This window comes from Thalassophryne amazonica, chromosome 17 (genome assembly GCF_902500255.1).
Source record: "Thalassophryne amazonica chromosome 17, fThaAma1.1, whole genome shotgun sequence".
Lineage (NCBI taxonomy): Eukaryota > Metazoa > Chordata > Actinopteri > Batrachoidiformes > Batrachoididae > Thalassophryne > Thalassophryne amazonica.
This window is the reverse complement of record NC_047119.1, coordinates 14,539,275-14,556,676: the sequence shown is the minus strand read 5'-3', so window position 1 is coordinate 14,556,676 and position 17,402 is coordinate 14,539,275. Positions and strand designations below refer to the sequence as shown.

The window sequence follows — 17,402 nt, the reverse complement described above, 5'->3', positions numbered from 1 at the left end:
AACAGCTCTCCAAGGTGTGATCACTCCTTTTTAGATGCAGACTAACGAGCAGATCTGATTTGATGCAGGTGTTAGTTTTGGGGATGAAAATTTACAGGGTGATTCCATAATTTATTCCTCAGATTTGAGTGAGTCCATATTTTTTTCCCTCTGCTTGGTCTAAAAAAGTAACCGTTACTGACTGCCACAATTTTTTTTTCTTGATTTCTTATAGTGTTTCTTAAAGCCAGAAAGTTGCCATTTGAAATGACTTTACTTTTGTGTCATGTCTGTGATCTGCTTTGTTTCTACAAAATTAAACAACTAAATGAACATCCTCCGAGGCCGGTGATCCTATCATTTTTGCCAGGGGTTATATACATTGTTAACAGTATTGCAAGTTTCAGTGTTCATGTGCATGCTCTTCATCTGTTTCTTCACATATCCATAGTTTGTATCACTTATGCAAACTTTTTTTAATTGATTATATCGAGTCGCACTGCTAAAAACTGCAAGGTTGTTGGAGTTAAAATCAGTGCCACAGAGCAGCACATTTTTCAGTTGTCACTTAAATAATACACAGTTTCATTTCAATTGCTGCATGTCAGACAGACATTAATTTCCGTCAGCAGCAAGCAAATCCATATCAGATCCTCTGTGATGACCTCGAGCAAAAAGGGAGAAGCCAAAGGGTTTTACAAGGGAAGTCATTCATTATTCAAAAGTGTATTGCATTTTGTTGGGTAGTTTTCTGACCCTGTGGGTTTTCACTTTGAATTCTGACCACATTAATGTGACAGGGGTGGATAAAACTCACTGCTAGCTTGCTAATTACCCATGTAATCCGCCTCTTTAGTGATGTTAGAGTGTTTATTTCATTAATATGACATCTCTGTACCTGATTCTTACTGAATTAATTTCTAAATATTCTCCTGAAGTCAGGTGTTGAGATTTTTTTATTTTTCATCTTGTCTGTCTTTTTCTTCCTCTTACTCGTCAAAAGCACACTTTCCATGTTAGGTGGTTTTCCTCCTCAGCTGTGGTCATTATTTTTTTCTGATAACTGAAATATTCCAACACTCATTTAGACTTGACATGCAGGTTTTAACTGCAGAGTTCACTGACTGAACCATGCCGATTGACATCGGGTTTGTTTTTTTTATTTCAATTTGTTTTCATTTATATAGTGCCAAATCACAACAAAGTTGCCTCAAGACACTTCACACAAGTAAGGTCAACAATTTTAATGAAACACTGTCATCCTTGGCTGCCTTAGTAAATGTTGGCTTTTGCTTTGATTAAGGGATGATGAGGATTAGAGCTGGAGAGGACAGTAGCTTGGATATAGGTGGCATTTGGATTGATGGCGCAGATGAAACAATGTAGATGATGAGTTTTTGGTATTTTCCTGCTGTTTATTGCTCTTTCGGGCCAAATCCTGCCACTGTTAATTTTGAGGGGATATCACAGCACAGAAAAGTGTAATTTTGTCACTGTTATGATGCTGCTCGGATAGCTTGTAGCATCCTTTATCAATGAAAGTAGAGAATTCTGTTTAATCACTGTTATGAGGCTGTGCTCACTCAGTTATAAACCCTTTTTAATCTCAGCACAAACAAGAGTACTTTATTACAGCCACACTCTTCTACTCTGTCCTTGTCTGTCAAGTGTCCACACATTTGTGCTAGCAATTTTGTCTCTCCAGTAAATTTATTTTTTTGAGACTAACAGCATGGAGGAAATGTAGATTTAACAAATCTGTGATTTAAAAAAAAAAGTCTCTACAGTTCTCCTTGGAGAATACCACCAATCTGGTCTGGTATCCCCGTAGATTAACTGTGTTGGTCCCTTCATTGTGAGATAACAATATCAACATTATCACTGTGCCTAAGATATTTACTTATATGTCATTTCTGTTTGTTGTAGTATGTCAGTTATCTCTCCTGCTGTTGGGTTATAATCCAAAATTACTGTATGTCTATCCTGACAGCATTAAGAGTTCCTGGGGTGTTTAGAGTATTTTAGGACAACAGTAATAATCCACTTTTTGTTGTTTCTTTGATATACTTAGTACTAGGGCTGGGCGATTTGGCCTAAAAGTAAAATCTCAGATTTTTTTCCCACTTTAAAAAAACATTTAGTACAAATGACAGAGATAACTCAAAACAAGTTTTGCTTTTACACTCAACAAAAATATAAACACAACACTTTTGGTTTTGCTCCCATTTTGTATGAGATGAAGTCAAAGATCTAAAACTTTTTCCACATACACAATATCACCATTTCCCTCAAATATTGTTCACAAACAAGTCTAAATCTGTGATAGTGAGCACTTCTCCTTTGCTGAGATAATCCATCCCACCTCACAGGTGTGCCATATCAAGATGCTGATTAGACACCATGATTAGTGCACAGGTGTGCCTTAGACTGCCCACAATAAAAGGCCACTCTGAAAGGTGCAGTTTTATCACACAGCACAATGCCACAGATGTCGCAAGATTTGAGGGAGCGTGCAATTGGCATGCTGACAGCAGGAATGTCAACCAGAGCTGTTGCTCGTGTATTGAATGTTCATTTCTCTACCATAAGCCGTCTCCAAAGGCGTTTCAGAGAATTTGGCAGTACATCCAACCAGCCTCACAACCGCAGACCACGTGTAACCACACCAGTCCAGGACCTCCACATCCAGCATGTTCACCTCCAAGATCATCTGAGACCAGCCACTCGGACAGCTGCTGAAACAATCGGTTTGCATAACCAAAGAATTTCTGCACAAACTGTCAGAAACCGTCTCAGGGAAGCTCATCTGCATGCTCGTCGTCCTCATCGGGGTCTCGACCTGACTCCAGTTTGTCGTCGTAACCAACTTGAGTGGGCAAATGCTCACATTCGCTGGCGTTTGGCACTTTGGAGAGGTGTTCTCTTCACGGATGAATCCCGGTTCACACTGTTCAGGGCAGATGGCAGACAGCGTGTGTGGTGTCGTGTGGGTGAGCGGTTTTCTGATGTCAGTGTTGTGGATCGAGTGGCCCATGGTGGCGGTGGGGTTATGGTATGGGCAGGCGTCTGTTATGGACGAAGAACACAGGTGCATTTTATTGATGGCATTTTCAATGCACAGAGATACCGTGACGAGATCCTGAGGCCCACTGTTGTGCCATACATCCAAGAACATCACCTCATGTTGCAGCAGGATAATGCACGGCCCCATGTTGCAAGGATCTGTACACAATTCTTGGAAGCTGAAAATGTCCCACTTCTTGCATGGCCAGCATACTCACCAGACATGTCACCCATTGAACACGTTTGGGATGCTCTGGACCGGCGTATACGACAGCGTGTACCAGTTCCTGCCAATATCCAGCAACTTCGCACAGCCATTGAAGAGGAGTGGACCAACATTCCACAGGCCACAATTGACAACCTGATCAACTCTATGCGAAGGAGATGTGTTGCACTGCATGAGGCAAATGGTGGTCACACCAGATACTGACTGGTATCCCCCCCCCCCCCCCCCCCAAGTAAAACAAAACTGCACCTTTCAGAGTGGCCTTTTATTGTGGGCAGTCTAAGGCACACCTGTGCACTAATCATGGTGTCTAATCAGCATCTTGATATAGCACACCTGTGAGGTGGGATGGATTATCTCAGCAAAGAAGTGCTCACTAACACAGATTTAGACTGGTTTGTGAACAATATTTGAGGGAAATGGTGATATTGTGTATGTGGAAAAAGTTTTAGATCTTTGAGTTCATCTCATACAAAATGGGAGCAAAACCAAAAGTGTTGCGTTTATATTTTTGTTGAGTGTATTTGATCAAAAACCTAACAAAACTAACCCCTACTTGCCTCCTGGCGTTGAAGCTCCAACTGTTCTTTTGTTTTAAAAAATACACTTGGGTAAATGATTCCACCAGAGTAAGCTGCTTTTTAGCGGGAGTTTGCGCTCTTGTTCCCCTCGTAAAGTGTGGCATTTCTCACACGCGGCTGGATGCCTCTGTTTTAGATGCTGGATTCAGTTTGTTGTGCGACTGCATTGTGTTGCAATGGGCTTTAGAAAAACTTTGTAGCATGCAGTCACATGTTCCACATCTGTTGCAGCGATCCCAAACCACTGACGAAACTCGCTCTCCAGTAGCGGTTAGCCATGTTGTTGTTGTTGTTGTGTGAAAGAAACGGGACAGGGAGGGGGGAGCTATGGAAGGTGCTGGGGACAAAAAGGTGCGCCGTAACAAGAGGAGAAAAACTAACATTTTTATTTTTTAAATCGCAACTAAAAACTCGAATCAATAAAATCGATATATCGCCCAGGCCTACTTAATACAAGACACCAATTCTCACAGCCAACAGAAAATACCCACAGGTATAAAGCTGAATTTTAAATACATCTTATACTGTTTGCAGAAGGTATGAAGCTGTCAAGTCAAAAACCTAACACTCTAATGTATAGACGTTAAAAGTACAGTAACTCTTATGTTAGAACTATAATTGGGCTCAGAGGAAAACAAAAATAACATACAACACTGTCAACAAAACATCCTAAAGTGTGAATGTATTAATAAATAAACTGGATCCAAAATTTAGAAGATGAATACTTTTCACTTCACTAGAGATAGAACACTAAGATGATGGCTTTAAAAGGTTTTCGTCTTATTTGTGAGTGAGCAAAATTGACTGAGTTGTTTTTTTTTGTTGTTTTTTTTTATCCTGGTCCCATAGATTCGCAACGGTCCCATCTGTCCTCTTTCACTATGAAGCTAATGGACAAGTTCCACTCTCCCAAGATCAAGAGGACTCCATCAAAGAAGGGCAAGCAACTGCAGCCTGAACCAGCAGCCAAGAGTACAGAGAAACCAGTCAACAAGGTGTGTCTAGAGTTGTGTCCAGTAAAATATATATTGTGGGAAATTCATCAGTTTCCGACCTGCCTGAATGACTGTTGTTTTCCTGTCTTTCGCTTTTGTATTCCATTGTGTCTGCATGTACGGGTTGCCCCACCAGTTCCCACAGCTTCCCAGCCGCCGCAGCGGTTGATTGCAGTACAGCAGGTGTCTGCAGCTGTAAAGACATGAATGTGATTGTGAAGTTTCCTGAATGAAGTCCTCAGCTCCCTCTTCAAGGGTTTTAGTGTAATGTGTTTATTCCCCAACAGTCCTGCTGTGAAAGACAAGAGAAAATGAAAGATCCTGTTGCCGTAGTACCTGGATGGCTCTGAGCCATTTCATTTGATCATGTGCTTTGTCCCCCAAGTTGACTGTGACCAGGCCGTAGGATTAATAGAACCACAGAGTACTGAGATTTCTGTGCTGCTGAGCATGCTTAATAACACTGGAAGTTTTCTGGCTTTTCATCTGAACAGATACACTCACTCACTCACTCATAGGGATAGGTATTGATAAGATTTTATTGATATCGATTCCGCTTATCAATCCCCTTATCAGTACCTCCTGTAAATTTTCTGTGTACTAAAAGTAGGCTTTACAGGTTTTCTATGTCAACAACATTTCATTGAGTCTTAAAATAAATAAATATGTAATTGATCACTGGATCCTTGATCTCTGGGCATAAATAGAATAAACAAAATTTTAGTCAAAAGCATTTCCTTTCAAACATTAATGGCATAAATGTCACTCCATACCTCTGAGCTGAGGCCAGCCGGCTGCGCTGCACGTCAGCATCAATGTAATTCATAAAGAACGCAGGACGTCTCATTTTGGGAGGAAAAAAAAATATTTTGGTTGATTGTAGTTTGTATTACAACATTTGGAAAGAGGTGTCATTTGATTTAAAATGGTGATTCACTTTGAAGTTATTAATTCCGGCCGAACTCTAACTTGGCTCGGCAGAGAGCGGCGCAGCGTTGGGAGCTGTGTGAACGGAACAGAGGACAGTTCTCTTTTCTTGCCCGCAACAAGGCAAGAGTCCCAGTTAGTGACTTTAATCCACACGAAAGTGACTCATGATTGACATTTTTAAATGGCTTTGAGAGGGGTTAAGAAGCGGACTTGTTGTTTCTGAAAAGCAGCGAAGCAGAGAACGAACGAAGCAGCAGGTCAGAGCACTGCTTTGTTGGTTCAAGCTTCAAAGCGAAGCCGTTACAGAAGCAGTTGATTACAGACCCGCTGCAGGGTCTGCAATCAACATAGACAAATGATCATTTTTCTAATGGCCACTCTGAAGGACAGATAAGGGAGTCATTAAGCAAAAAGACTGTCGGTGGATCGAATAATTTCTTAACGATTCTCGAAAAGAACCGGTTCTTGATACCCATCCCTACTCATTCATCTTTAACCATTTACTCCAATTAAGGGTCACGGGAAGCTAGAGCTTATCTCAGCAGTCATAGGGTGTGAGGCAGGGTACACCCTGGACAGGACACCAGTCTGTTGCAGGGCAACATGTAGACAAACAAACACATACACACCCACACGCACACCTACGGGACAATTTAAAGTTTCCAACTAACCTGCATGTCTTTGGATGTGGGAAGAGAACATGCAAACTCCATCCAGAAAGGCCACAGGTGGGAAGTGATCCCATGACCTTTTCGCTGTGAAGCAAGAATACTAACCACTAAGCCACTGTCCTGCCCTTCTTTCTGCTCTGACCCCACCCCCCCACCCCCCCACCCCCCCCCCCCCCCGCGGTCGCTGAACGCAGCATCCTGGAGGTTCCGACAGTTCTCTGTTTCACGGTTGGTGGGTGCCACCAGAAATGGGACAAAAAACAATAAAATAGTCCTCTGATCCACAGGCTGTGTTTCCCGCTTGTGCTTCCTGATGATTCACACGAGCAGAGAGTCAGCTGGAGGTGTTTGTGTTTGTTGCATGTCGAATCATCGGGAGGTGCCTGCTTCACAAGATTACATAGAAAATCAATGGAGACAAGAGAAATCACTCTGTATGGCTACAAACCAACAAATTTCAATAAATTTAAGCAGAATTATCAGAGAAAACAGAGTGAACACCCTAAACTTGAAAGTCGGTATGATGGCACTGAGAATGTAGCTACCTAGCGCTGTACCACGCTTCCATTGTTTAGGGAGAGCCGTGGCTTATAGTGCTGTCCTGACCGTTGTCTGTCCTATAATCATAATATAATGTTTGTATTTGATATAAATATTTCCATTTTGCAGTTGCACATCAGATTTAGCTCATTCTGGCAGCCCGACTTCAACATGAAACACTGTACAGTGGTTGAGTCTTGCTTGTGTTGAGCCCAAGTGTGTCATGAAACTGGCACGTTGTAGTATCTCATGAGTGCATACAGTGGACTCGGGGACAGCGTGTCATAACGCAGCATTATCATTGGTAAAAAAGAAAGCTGACCAAAGACAATAGATGGGAAAGTGATGAAATTCTTCAGCCACATACAGTACAGTATAATTAGCTACTTTTGTCCATTAATGATGAGAAATTCTTTGTGTTTCCTCTGTGGTTTGTTTTGTGTAGAAGGTAAATCGGTTGGAGGAGCAGGAGAAGGAGGTGGTCAGTGCTCTGCGCTACTTCAAGACAATTGTGGACAAAATGGTTGTTGAGAAGAAAGTGCTGGAGATGCTTCCAGGCTCTGCCAGCAAAGTGCTTGAAGCCATCCTGCCTCTGGTTCAGGTGGAGGCCAGGATACAACACAGGTGAGTCTGAATGTTTGTCTTTACTGATTTCTACAACTGAAATATTTTGTACATTTAAAAAAAACAGTCCCCCCCCCCCCCCCCCCCCCCCCAAAAAAAAGTGAATCAGCAGAGTTCTTGTTTGAAATGATAAAATTTAAATTTTAAAAGTCTGTTCAAAGTTGTTGATGAATTCCAGAATCTGTTTTTGGCAACACATTAGAATTTACCTTTGCATTCTTAATTATTATCCGTTCCCCATTCGTGTAGTAATTTCTAATGTACTATTTATTGATTAATATTCATAATTGCTGTCTTACAATGTGATATATGATGGTGGTACGCATGCACAACATGCTCACACTTCCATCACTCATCACAACCTTCTTAAAAGTATTGAGCCTTTCTTACTGTAGTCTTCTGCATCATGTGTTTTGTAATTAATGTTACCTTTAACCAAAGGATGTGAAATCACCTGTTAGTTATGTTAACAGAACGAGTCATTTTAGTGCAACAGATAACAGAATATTTGCAGAGGAATCCTTCAGATCTGGTTACAAGCACCAAAGTTTGACTGTGTATACCTTTTGGTACATATTTTAGAAATATAACGTTAGCCATTTGAATTTTCAATAGGGGCCAAGTAGGGGTCAATTGAAGAACTGCATAGGGATAAAAAAAATGTTCCAATCATATTGAAAGCTATACCATATTATGTGTCTGATCACAAGGATTCCAAAAAGGTATAGTTTGGACCGTCTGTGACTGAATGTTCTGGAGTTATGGGGTAAAAACAGCAAGCATGGTGACAAAGGTCACTTTCAGTTTGTACAGGGGTCAAAAGTTAAAGTTGCTCCAATTATGGTAAAACATGATGCAAATTATTGGTTGAGTTAGTAGGATTTTAAAAAGGAATTGTTTGCACCATGTATCATGCTTAGTTATCATGTTACAGGGTAACATACGCGTATGTCATAGAATTCAATGGATGCCGACATTATTTGACCTTTACTTTGGAGACCAAACATTCAACACAGTCAGAGCTATTCCATTTGTTAATCCTATTAGTTCAACCAATAATTTGCACCACGTTTTACCAAAACTGGAGAAACTTTAACTTTTTACCCCTGTACAAACTGAAACTGACCTTTGTCACCATTCTTGCTGTTTTTACCCCATAACTCCAGAACATTCAGTTATAGATAATCCAAACTATACCTTTTTGGAATCATTGTCATCATATACATAATGTGGTATCACTTTCAATATGATTGGAACTTTTTTTTTGACCCCGTGCAATTCTTCAATTGACCCCTACTCACCCCCTATTGAAAATTCAAATGGCTAAAGTTATTTTTCTACAATATGTAGAAAAAAGGTATACACAGTCAAATTTCGGTGCTTGTAACCAGATTTGAACGATTCTTACAGTTATCTGTTGTACTATTTGGTATTAATTATTCTCATCGTAAAATGTTAAAGTAAAAGTAACCTTAATTTTGTTGGAATAGTAAGAGATATTCAAACCTCTCTTACTTGGTCTTTTTGCTTTTGGATGTCGCATCACAACACATGAAGGTACAGAGGTCAGAGGTGACAGATTGTGTGTTTCATTCTTGTGTTTTGAATCTGTGGGCTTTCACCTCAGTCGAACCCAGTAGAGGTCTCGTGTTTAGCTTTAGCTGTAGTCTAGATGTAGCCATTGCTGCCATGATGCAGGGAATTTTCCTGCTATTGCCAAAAGAAGCTCTTGTGTTTTTAACAAATAAGCTGCTTTAATTATTGTTGTCTAACAGCTAATGGATGAAAAGATTCACTTATGTGCTCATATATCTAAGGCACATTTCATGTTGTGAAAACCATGGATCATGTGGCAAAACTCACTCAGGACATGTTAGATTGTTCTGAAAAGCAAAGCAAAATCGGTCATATTAGACAAAATTAAGGGTCCCTTCACACATAGTGCAAATTTGGTCGATTTACACATAAAGTGCGCATGAAGCAGGAATCCTGTGCAAAACGTCTAAAATCGTAGCTGCCTCATACACCTGTTGCTACAACTATTTGCACACACCAGCGGCTGAAAGACAGAGTGTGCGCTGTGCAAGCCCATCGATCCCTCTTGCGGCAGGTGTCGGTCAAATTCCAGGTGACGCACACGAACATCTAACAAAGCTCGTTTGCCACTTAGAAAATGTGTGGCCATTCCTACTATTAACACTACAACAGTCAGCAGACAATCACTGTGGACCTGGCAGTGAAATTTGTCTAAGTGCCCCACGACTGTGAAGTTGCACATGTGGTGTGCCAGAGTGTCAGGCTCCCCCCACAACACGGTTGGTCAGTTATCACAGCGCTTCTTTTTATTAGAAAATACGTTTGTCTGGTTGTTGATTTTAGCCATTTCACACTCCTGCTACAAGACAGTGATTGTAGTGCAGTGGTAAAGTTTCCATCTGGTAATCAGAGTGTGCAGGTTCAAATCCCGTGAGTGGCATTTTTTTAAACCAGGGTTATTTAACCGCGGTGTTCTGTATTGCGTCCCCTTTTATGTATTATTTATATCAACCCAGTGATATTCACTAACAGCTGGTTTTTATTTTATTTTCCTCCACATCAGAGGCACGATGTGGTGCACCTCATCCCATGGAACACAATGTGAGCAGCTGCAGCTGTTTGCACTGTGTTCCTGCTCGAAAGACACCGTCGTGTGCACGAACTGTCGCACCGGCATCATGCGCACCGGCATCATGCACACCTGCCCATCGGCACAGCGTTTTATGGTGCGCTCATACGAGCTTGACCGGCGTGAGTCGCCCTGAAGTTGTGCGTATTTGCATTATGTGTGAAAGGGCCCTAAGGTCAGTGTATCATGTTAACACATTCTTATCTTTTCAGTGGTACTTACTGATTAGTAACAGACAGATTGTATCCCACTCAACAAGTGTAAGCAACAGGACTTAGCTTGAATTGTCTTTATGGTCCCGTCTTTTCTTACTTCCTATTCTTTCACTATCCATTGGATCCCTCCCTTCTGCCAACTATAGCTAGAGTCTTCTGCACTTTTCATGGTGTTAATCTGCATAGAGACAGAGGATGGATCATTCTGGCTGTGTAAATAAACTGCAGCATGTTGGGACAGGCCTGTACCACACCCTAGTGTTGATTCTGAATGCATCACCTACTACAGGCAACCGTAATACCCTGCTTCCCCGTGTGGGTATTCATTTTTATCAACATTGCCACAAACCAGCAGTCCCCCCACCACCACCAAGCTTCCTGCCAGTGATTACTATAGTTCCTCAAAAACAGAGGGTTATGCCTACATATGCCTTTGCACTGAAATACTGTAACTATATGATTATTCTCACCTGAAATCAAATGTGTTGTGCGTGTCTCATTTTTCCCCCTATCCTGAATTTTGCTTTCATTCCTCTCCAACTCTTTCTTCTACTCTTCCCATCCCTTTTCTCTCACACCTCATTAAACAGCTCAGCGCTGTCTTCCTGTCATAATCGTGTGTATCAGAGTTTAGCCAACCTCATCCGTTGGGCAGACCAGGTGATGCTGGATGGCATTGACTTGGAGGACAAGGAAAATGTGGCAGCAGTCACCAGTGTCATCAAAGCAGTGCTGGATGGTGTAAAGGTAGGCCACTGTGTCAACAGAGAGAGCAAATGTGTGAATCTGAATCTGAAAAAAACTGAATCCTCATCATTAAATGTAACCAGACAGCATAAATCCCTGGTCACACTAGAAATTTTCAGCAGAAATTTCATGTGTCTGTCTTGTGGGCCAGCATAGAAGCTTGCATCAGGCAGTGGGATTTAAAGAACATTCATTCGTTCATTCATCTTCTACTGCTTAGTCCAATTACAGGTCGCAGGGGGCTGGAGCTTATCCCAGCAGTCATAGAGCGCGAGGCGGGGTACACCCAAGAAAGGACACCAGTCTGTCGCAGGGCCACAAATAGACAAACAAACACAGACACACCCACACACACACACCTACGGACAATTTTAAAGAGTCCAATCCACCTAACCCGCATGTCTTTGGACATCCGGAGCACCCGGAGGAAACCCACGCAAACAGGGGGAAAACATGCAAAATCCACACAGAAAGGCCACGGGAATTGAACCCACGACGTTCTCGCTGTGAGGCAAAAGTGCTAACCACTAAGCCACCGTGCTGCCGATTTAAAGAACATGTCGCAGGTAATTCAACATCCCGGTTAGCAACACAGCAAAAGTATTCATGATTGTGAGTCTGTCCGCTCACATCCGGTAATAATTAGTGGCCGCTGACGTATTTTATTGATAATTATCTCTTCTGCTTGGCAATTCAGCAGGTTCATTTCCAGAAAGCGTCTTACACAGCATTTGTCACTGTTTCTCCACTAACAGCCTAAATCTAAATTGTTATGATTTCTGTGCGACATGTCCTTTAATCGAGTGACAAAGCATTTGCACAATATGTGGCAAAAAATTCTGTCTTGCAATGGCAACCGTTTTTAAATGATAAATGTATATTTGTACTATGCCATGGCCCCTTGGATGCTGTTATCCTCATTCCCAGAATGTTCTTCATCAGTTAAGGGCCTGTCACAGTGGCGTATTCGTAGAGCTGCTCATTGCGGCATTGTTTCATTTAAATACGCCCGAAATACGCGCGTACTCAGCCTTTAACAGTGTTCGTTCGTACTTGCAGCTGCGTGTGTTTGCATTTTAATGTGCGCACACAGTTGCGTGTGCCATGCCGCACCAGTTTCAGTGTTATTTTCTGCCTCTGTGGAAGTGCGCTCTGTTCTCTACTGCATGGTGTGGTGCGGCTCAAAAACAGAGTCATTTAACATTTTTATTATTATTATTATTATTATTTTTCTTTTTTATGCAGCGAGTGCGCATTTATTTTAGAGTCACAGCTTTTTTCAGCTTTGATCAGACTGATCGATCAGGGCGTTCGATGAGTGCACTGACATGCAGCGAGTGCGCGTTTATTTAAAGAGTCACAGCTCTGATTAGAGAGAGAGAGAGAGAGAGAGAGAGAGAGAGAGAGAGAGAGAGTGGGTGATGTGAAATGGCGCACAGTAGCACGGCGCTACGTGTACTCGCTGTGCTGTACGCCAAAGAAAATTAAACATCTTTAATTTCTTCCATCCTACGTGCGTAGCCCTCAACATACTGCTGTGCATTGAGAAAAAACTCCTCGTGAAGTGGGCGGATAGACGATACGCTGTAATGAGCAGCTCTACGAATACGCCACTGTGACAGGCCCTTTGCCAGAATCCATCTGCCTCATGGGGATATATAGTGTGTTTGCACACTATTGAGGTAGTACATCATTTGGGTACCATTTGACTATTACTAAATGCATACTGTGACTACTGCTGAATTCCTACTGGGATACTCTATATAGAGTGTGGTGTACTGCTTTTTGCCTACTATAGATAAGCTTGTATGAGTATTCAGATGTAGCCATTGTGTTGGTTCTCTGAACAGGAATTGGTAAAACTTACCATAGAGAAACAGGAGCAGCCATCACCCACCACCCCGAACAAACCAGCACCACCTGCTGCTACAACAACAGAGAGGTGAGTATAAAAACCTGCTGTACAGAAAAGACACACTCTATTGTTGTTCATTAATTCAGATCCCTTTTATCTCTATGGCAGTATGTCATCAGAGATGCCCATGGTCGATCGGGAGCAGGAGGTCTTGAATAAAACGATACCATCAATAGCGCCTCCTGTTGAGGCTGCCTATGACATAACAGAGGAAGACATAGCCCCTCCCAAACCACCTCTTCCTGAAGCCAAGATGGCTGAACTCAGGTGAGGGAAAGCTCCTGTGCACGCTACAGCATCAGAGTTGCTAATTTTCTAAGTTTAACAATTTAACCATACCGGATGAGGCAACCCAGAGGAAAACGTGAGCAGCCAAAAGAAGACTTAATTTATTCCTCCAGGACAACTTGAGTCTTTTTCAGAATTGACATGTCTAATTGATTACTGGGTGTAGCATTAGTATATGGACACTTTCCTATTTGCTACAAAGGTCAAGGCAAGTCTGGGAGCATCTGCTGGTGTTGCATGTCGCTGAATCCACCACACCACGGAGCCACCTAGGGTCCTGGATGGCAGTCACTCAGGCATACAACCAGTCCATCCCCACCTCTCGAAAGTAACCATATATCTGCCACAGCTGGGTGAAGCTTGGGTGTCCCCTTGGCCTTTTCCAGGCACTGGGGTCCTCGACAGTGAGGCACATACACAGATAAACATTCCACATGGTCAAAATGTCACAGGTGGCACTCTCTCACAACCCTATTGACACTCCTCATCTTAGTCCCCCAAAGTAACCGCTCGTTTGACAGAAAGTCACTTCAGCAGTACTCAAGGCTCCTCCAAAGAGACCTAGTACCAAAGACATCTAGTTATCACCTTTGTCTCACAAACATACACTAAGACGGGAAGTATCAGGACCCCAAAGACTTGGACCTTTGTTCTCTTGAGCGATATTCGCATCGTCAAACACCTCTGTGCATCGACCTCAAGACTCCATAAGCTCTTCCCAGACATCTCTCAATCTCAAAGGCGGAGATCCCAGACACATGAATGTCATTGCCAAGATACATGAATGTCTTCACAAGTTCCACACTTTCACCACATACAGATACACTTCTGATTTCTGAATCCTGGAAAGCTGTCTTGATCCAGAACGAACACAAACCCAGACACTCCGATTCCTCAGTCAGCTTCTCAATTCCTCCAATCTGGGCATCCACCGATTCCACAAACATCCCAGTGTCATCCACAAAGCCACCTAAACAGCTGGTTTACCACAACCCTACCAACACCCAGGCCATGAACAGTGTAGGAACCAGATGAATCCCAGATGAATGGTAGTATGCACCGGAAAAAAAAAAATCAGTTTCTACCCCCCCTCACAGCACTCATAGTCATAATGACTTGGATTTATAGAGCGCTTTTCAAGACACCCAAAGTGCTTTACAAGTTGCATTAGTCATTCACTCGCGCATTCACACATTGGTGGTGGTAAGCTCCTGGTGTAGCCACAGCTGCCCTGGGGCAAACTGACGGAATGTTAGACGGAAACGTAGCAGCCATTCTACGCCTACGGCCCCTCCAACCACCACCTCATTCATACACAGGCAAGGTGGGTTAAGTGTCTTGCCCAAGGACACAATGGCAATATGCAGATCTGGTTGGGAGCCAGATTTGAACCGCCAACACTTCGGTCATAAAACAATTGACTCTATCAACTGAGCTATTGCCTATGATGTCCAGTAACTTCTTAGGAATCCAATAAAATAAAATCTCAAGATGACCCAGATCTCAGCCCAGTCAACCGAATCAAAGTAAAAATATAAACGTCTTATTTGAGCCCATGAGGAACATTGATGTAAAATAAATAGAAATAAATATATAACCACATTAACCAAATTATCTTTTTTGATGCTAAACCGTTAAGCTGCTAAAAAATGAATCTTTATTACAGATAACAGATAACATTTTGTATTGATTTGGATGGCCACATCAGATTACACTGTCGGCTTCTGATAAACCAGTTTCACTTTAAGCGCCACAGGGGCTGCTGGGTAAATTCAAGAATCAGAAACACAAAAAGAATGCATGAAAATGAATGAATAAAAAAAATTTAAACCCCAAACACTGTCATCATCTTTCAAAAGCAGTAAAACACAGTATTAGAAGTCACAGTTTATCTCTGTATTATATACACGTCATTTACAAACTAAAAGCTGCTGCTTTTTTCACACGCTTTGAACTCTGCGGCTTAAACAACCGAAATACGTTCGTTAATGCATTGATCAGCAGAGTAAAAGATGCGGAATAATATAAATTCTTACCTGTTAGTTTCAGTGGGATTCATCTGAAGAAATAATCCATATAAAACGCCCTGATTAATTATCCAATCCCTAGCTGTAACACAGCTGTGCCGTGAGAGCTCCTCTCTCCCACCGAGTCTTGGCGATTAAATTATCCAGTCAGCCACAAAGAAATAAAATAAAATAATGTTAAAATTAGTACGTTTTGTTTGTGTCGAGCAGATGGTAACAATGTAACGTCCAAAGTGAAACTGAACTACACTACCCACAATGCTCCCTGCGCCGACCGGCCAATCACGTTTTGCGCTTAATGATGACGCCATCAGCAAGCAACAGCCAGTCTGCCACAAAACAACACGACAGGGACTAAAATGTTTGATTTTAGGGTTTACAAACGTTTTTGACCGTTAAACTTTGCTCACTTTAGCAGGAAAAAAAAAAACAAAAAAAGTTAGCGGACTGAAAGTTATCGGGATTAAATTTATCGGAAGATAATTGCTCTGTTGATGGTTTTTAAACTTATCTGAAAAGCTGATCCGCTAACAAAAACATTAGCTTTGATAATCATCGGTTATCGGATTAGCTTAATGGTGCCCACCACTGGTCAGCGGGAATCTTTAATGAACTGCCCCGTTTGCTAAAATCTGAAGGTTTTCAAGCGTTTCCTCATGTTTGCAAAGCTCCTGATTCAGTGTGTGAGGTTGCCTCTCAGTTCAAGGTTTCTTTTTAATGTTTTGTGCATTTCCAAAAAAGCTCTCTGTGGCCTCAGACATTCCCTTTTTTACTGTATTCACAGAAATAGAGTTGCCTCTTTTGCATATATTCATCTCAGCTGTTTCATAAGCTCTTTTTCCTATAAAACTATTTCTGAATACATTTCACATAATGAGGAATAAAGAATGCTTTAAGGATGTGGGTATCTAATGGGAATTTCCTTTTTAATTTTCACTGACATTTTGATAAAAAGCTATGTGCACAGTGTATATTCTGATGTATTTTAATGGTCTCATGTGACCAACTGCTTATTCAAAACCTTCAAATTCCTAACGCTATAAAATCTTTTGACTACTACTTTGTTTGACTTTTCCTTTCTTACTGGTTTCTGCTGTCTTTGCTGCTTGTTTTATATCTGGTTTCTCTTTGGATTCTGAGAACAGAGCACAGTTGAGTGCTGACGATGGCCAAAGGAGAACTTCCCAGAAGTACGTTAGCTCAGAGGAACATCTGTCTCCATTTTTACACCCCACCCTAGACCCCCATAAAGCTTCTGGATTGGATGAAAGCGCTTTTGAGTTGCATGGTTGCATTATCCCAACGTTTGTGTCATCAAGGCGTTCCCTGAAAATGTTATCATCCAACCAAAAGACTGTTGTATGCATGAATGTGTGTAACTCACTTCTGTTATGTTGCCTTGTTTTGCGTAGTGTTCTACTCCTTATCGCATTTTTACCTGGCATTAACTCACACTGTGATTTAAGGTGCAGCCATCAGAACAGCTTCATGGCTTAGAATTAAAAAGAAAAAAAGATCCTAACATGAAACATCCTCATGTTCATCTCGTGATTACCTCCAGGAGGGATTATGACACGTGCTCATATACGAGGTCTATTAGAAAAGTATCCGACCTTATTATTTTTTTCAAAAACCATATGGATTTGAATCACATGTGATTACATCAGACATTCTTAAACCCTCATGGGCATGCGAGAGTTGTTTCACGCCTGTCGGTTACGTCATTCGCCTGTGGGCAGTCTTTGAGTGAGGAGTCGTCCACCCTCTCGTCGATTTTTTCATTGTTTAGGAATGGCTCAGAGACTGCTGTTTTGTTTGATCAAAATTTTTTCAAAACTGTAAGGCACAACTGAGTGGACACCATTCGATAAATTCAGCTGGTTTTCGGTAAAAATTTTAACGGTTGATGAGAGATTTTGGTCTGGTAGTGTCGCTG

The 17,402-nt window shown here is 41.8% G+C and overlaps 1 protein-coding gene across 9 annotated transcripts in view; it reads left to right on the top strand.

Annotated features, from left to right (window-relative positions):
* rapgef1b (Rap guanine nucleotide exchange factor (GEF) 1b) overlaps window positions 1–17,402 on the top strand; it is a 117,349-nt gene that overhangs the window by 49,071 nt on the left and 50,876 nt on the right. For 6 of the 9 annotated variants that reach the window (XM_034193087.1, XM_034193084.1, XM_034193083.1 and 3 more), the window contains exons 2-7: window positions 4,699–4,844; window positions 7,431–7,609; window positions 11,080–11,236; window positions 13,087–13,178; window positions 13,260–13,418; window positions 16,612–16,656. In XM_034193087.1, the coding sequence (XP_034048978.1) occupies window positions 4,699–4,844; window positions 7,431–7,609; window positions 11,080–11,236; window positions 13,087–13,178; window positions 13,260–13,418; window positions 16,612–16,656 (778 nt within the window). The remainder of the gene's footprint in view (window positions 1–4,698; window positions 4,845–7,430; window positions 7,610–11,079; window positions 11,237–13,086; window positions 13,179–13,259; window positions 13,419–16,611; window positions 16,657–17,402) is intronic. The other 3 variants (XM_034193086.1, XM_034193085.1, XM_034193093.1) reach the window with 1 other exon arrangement.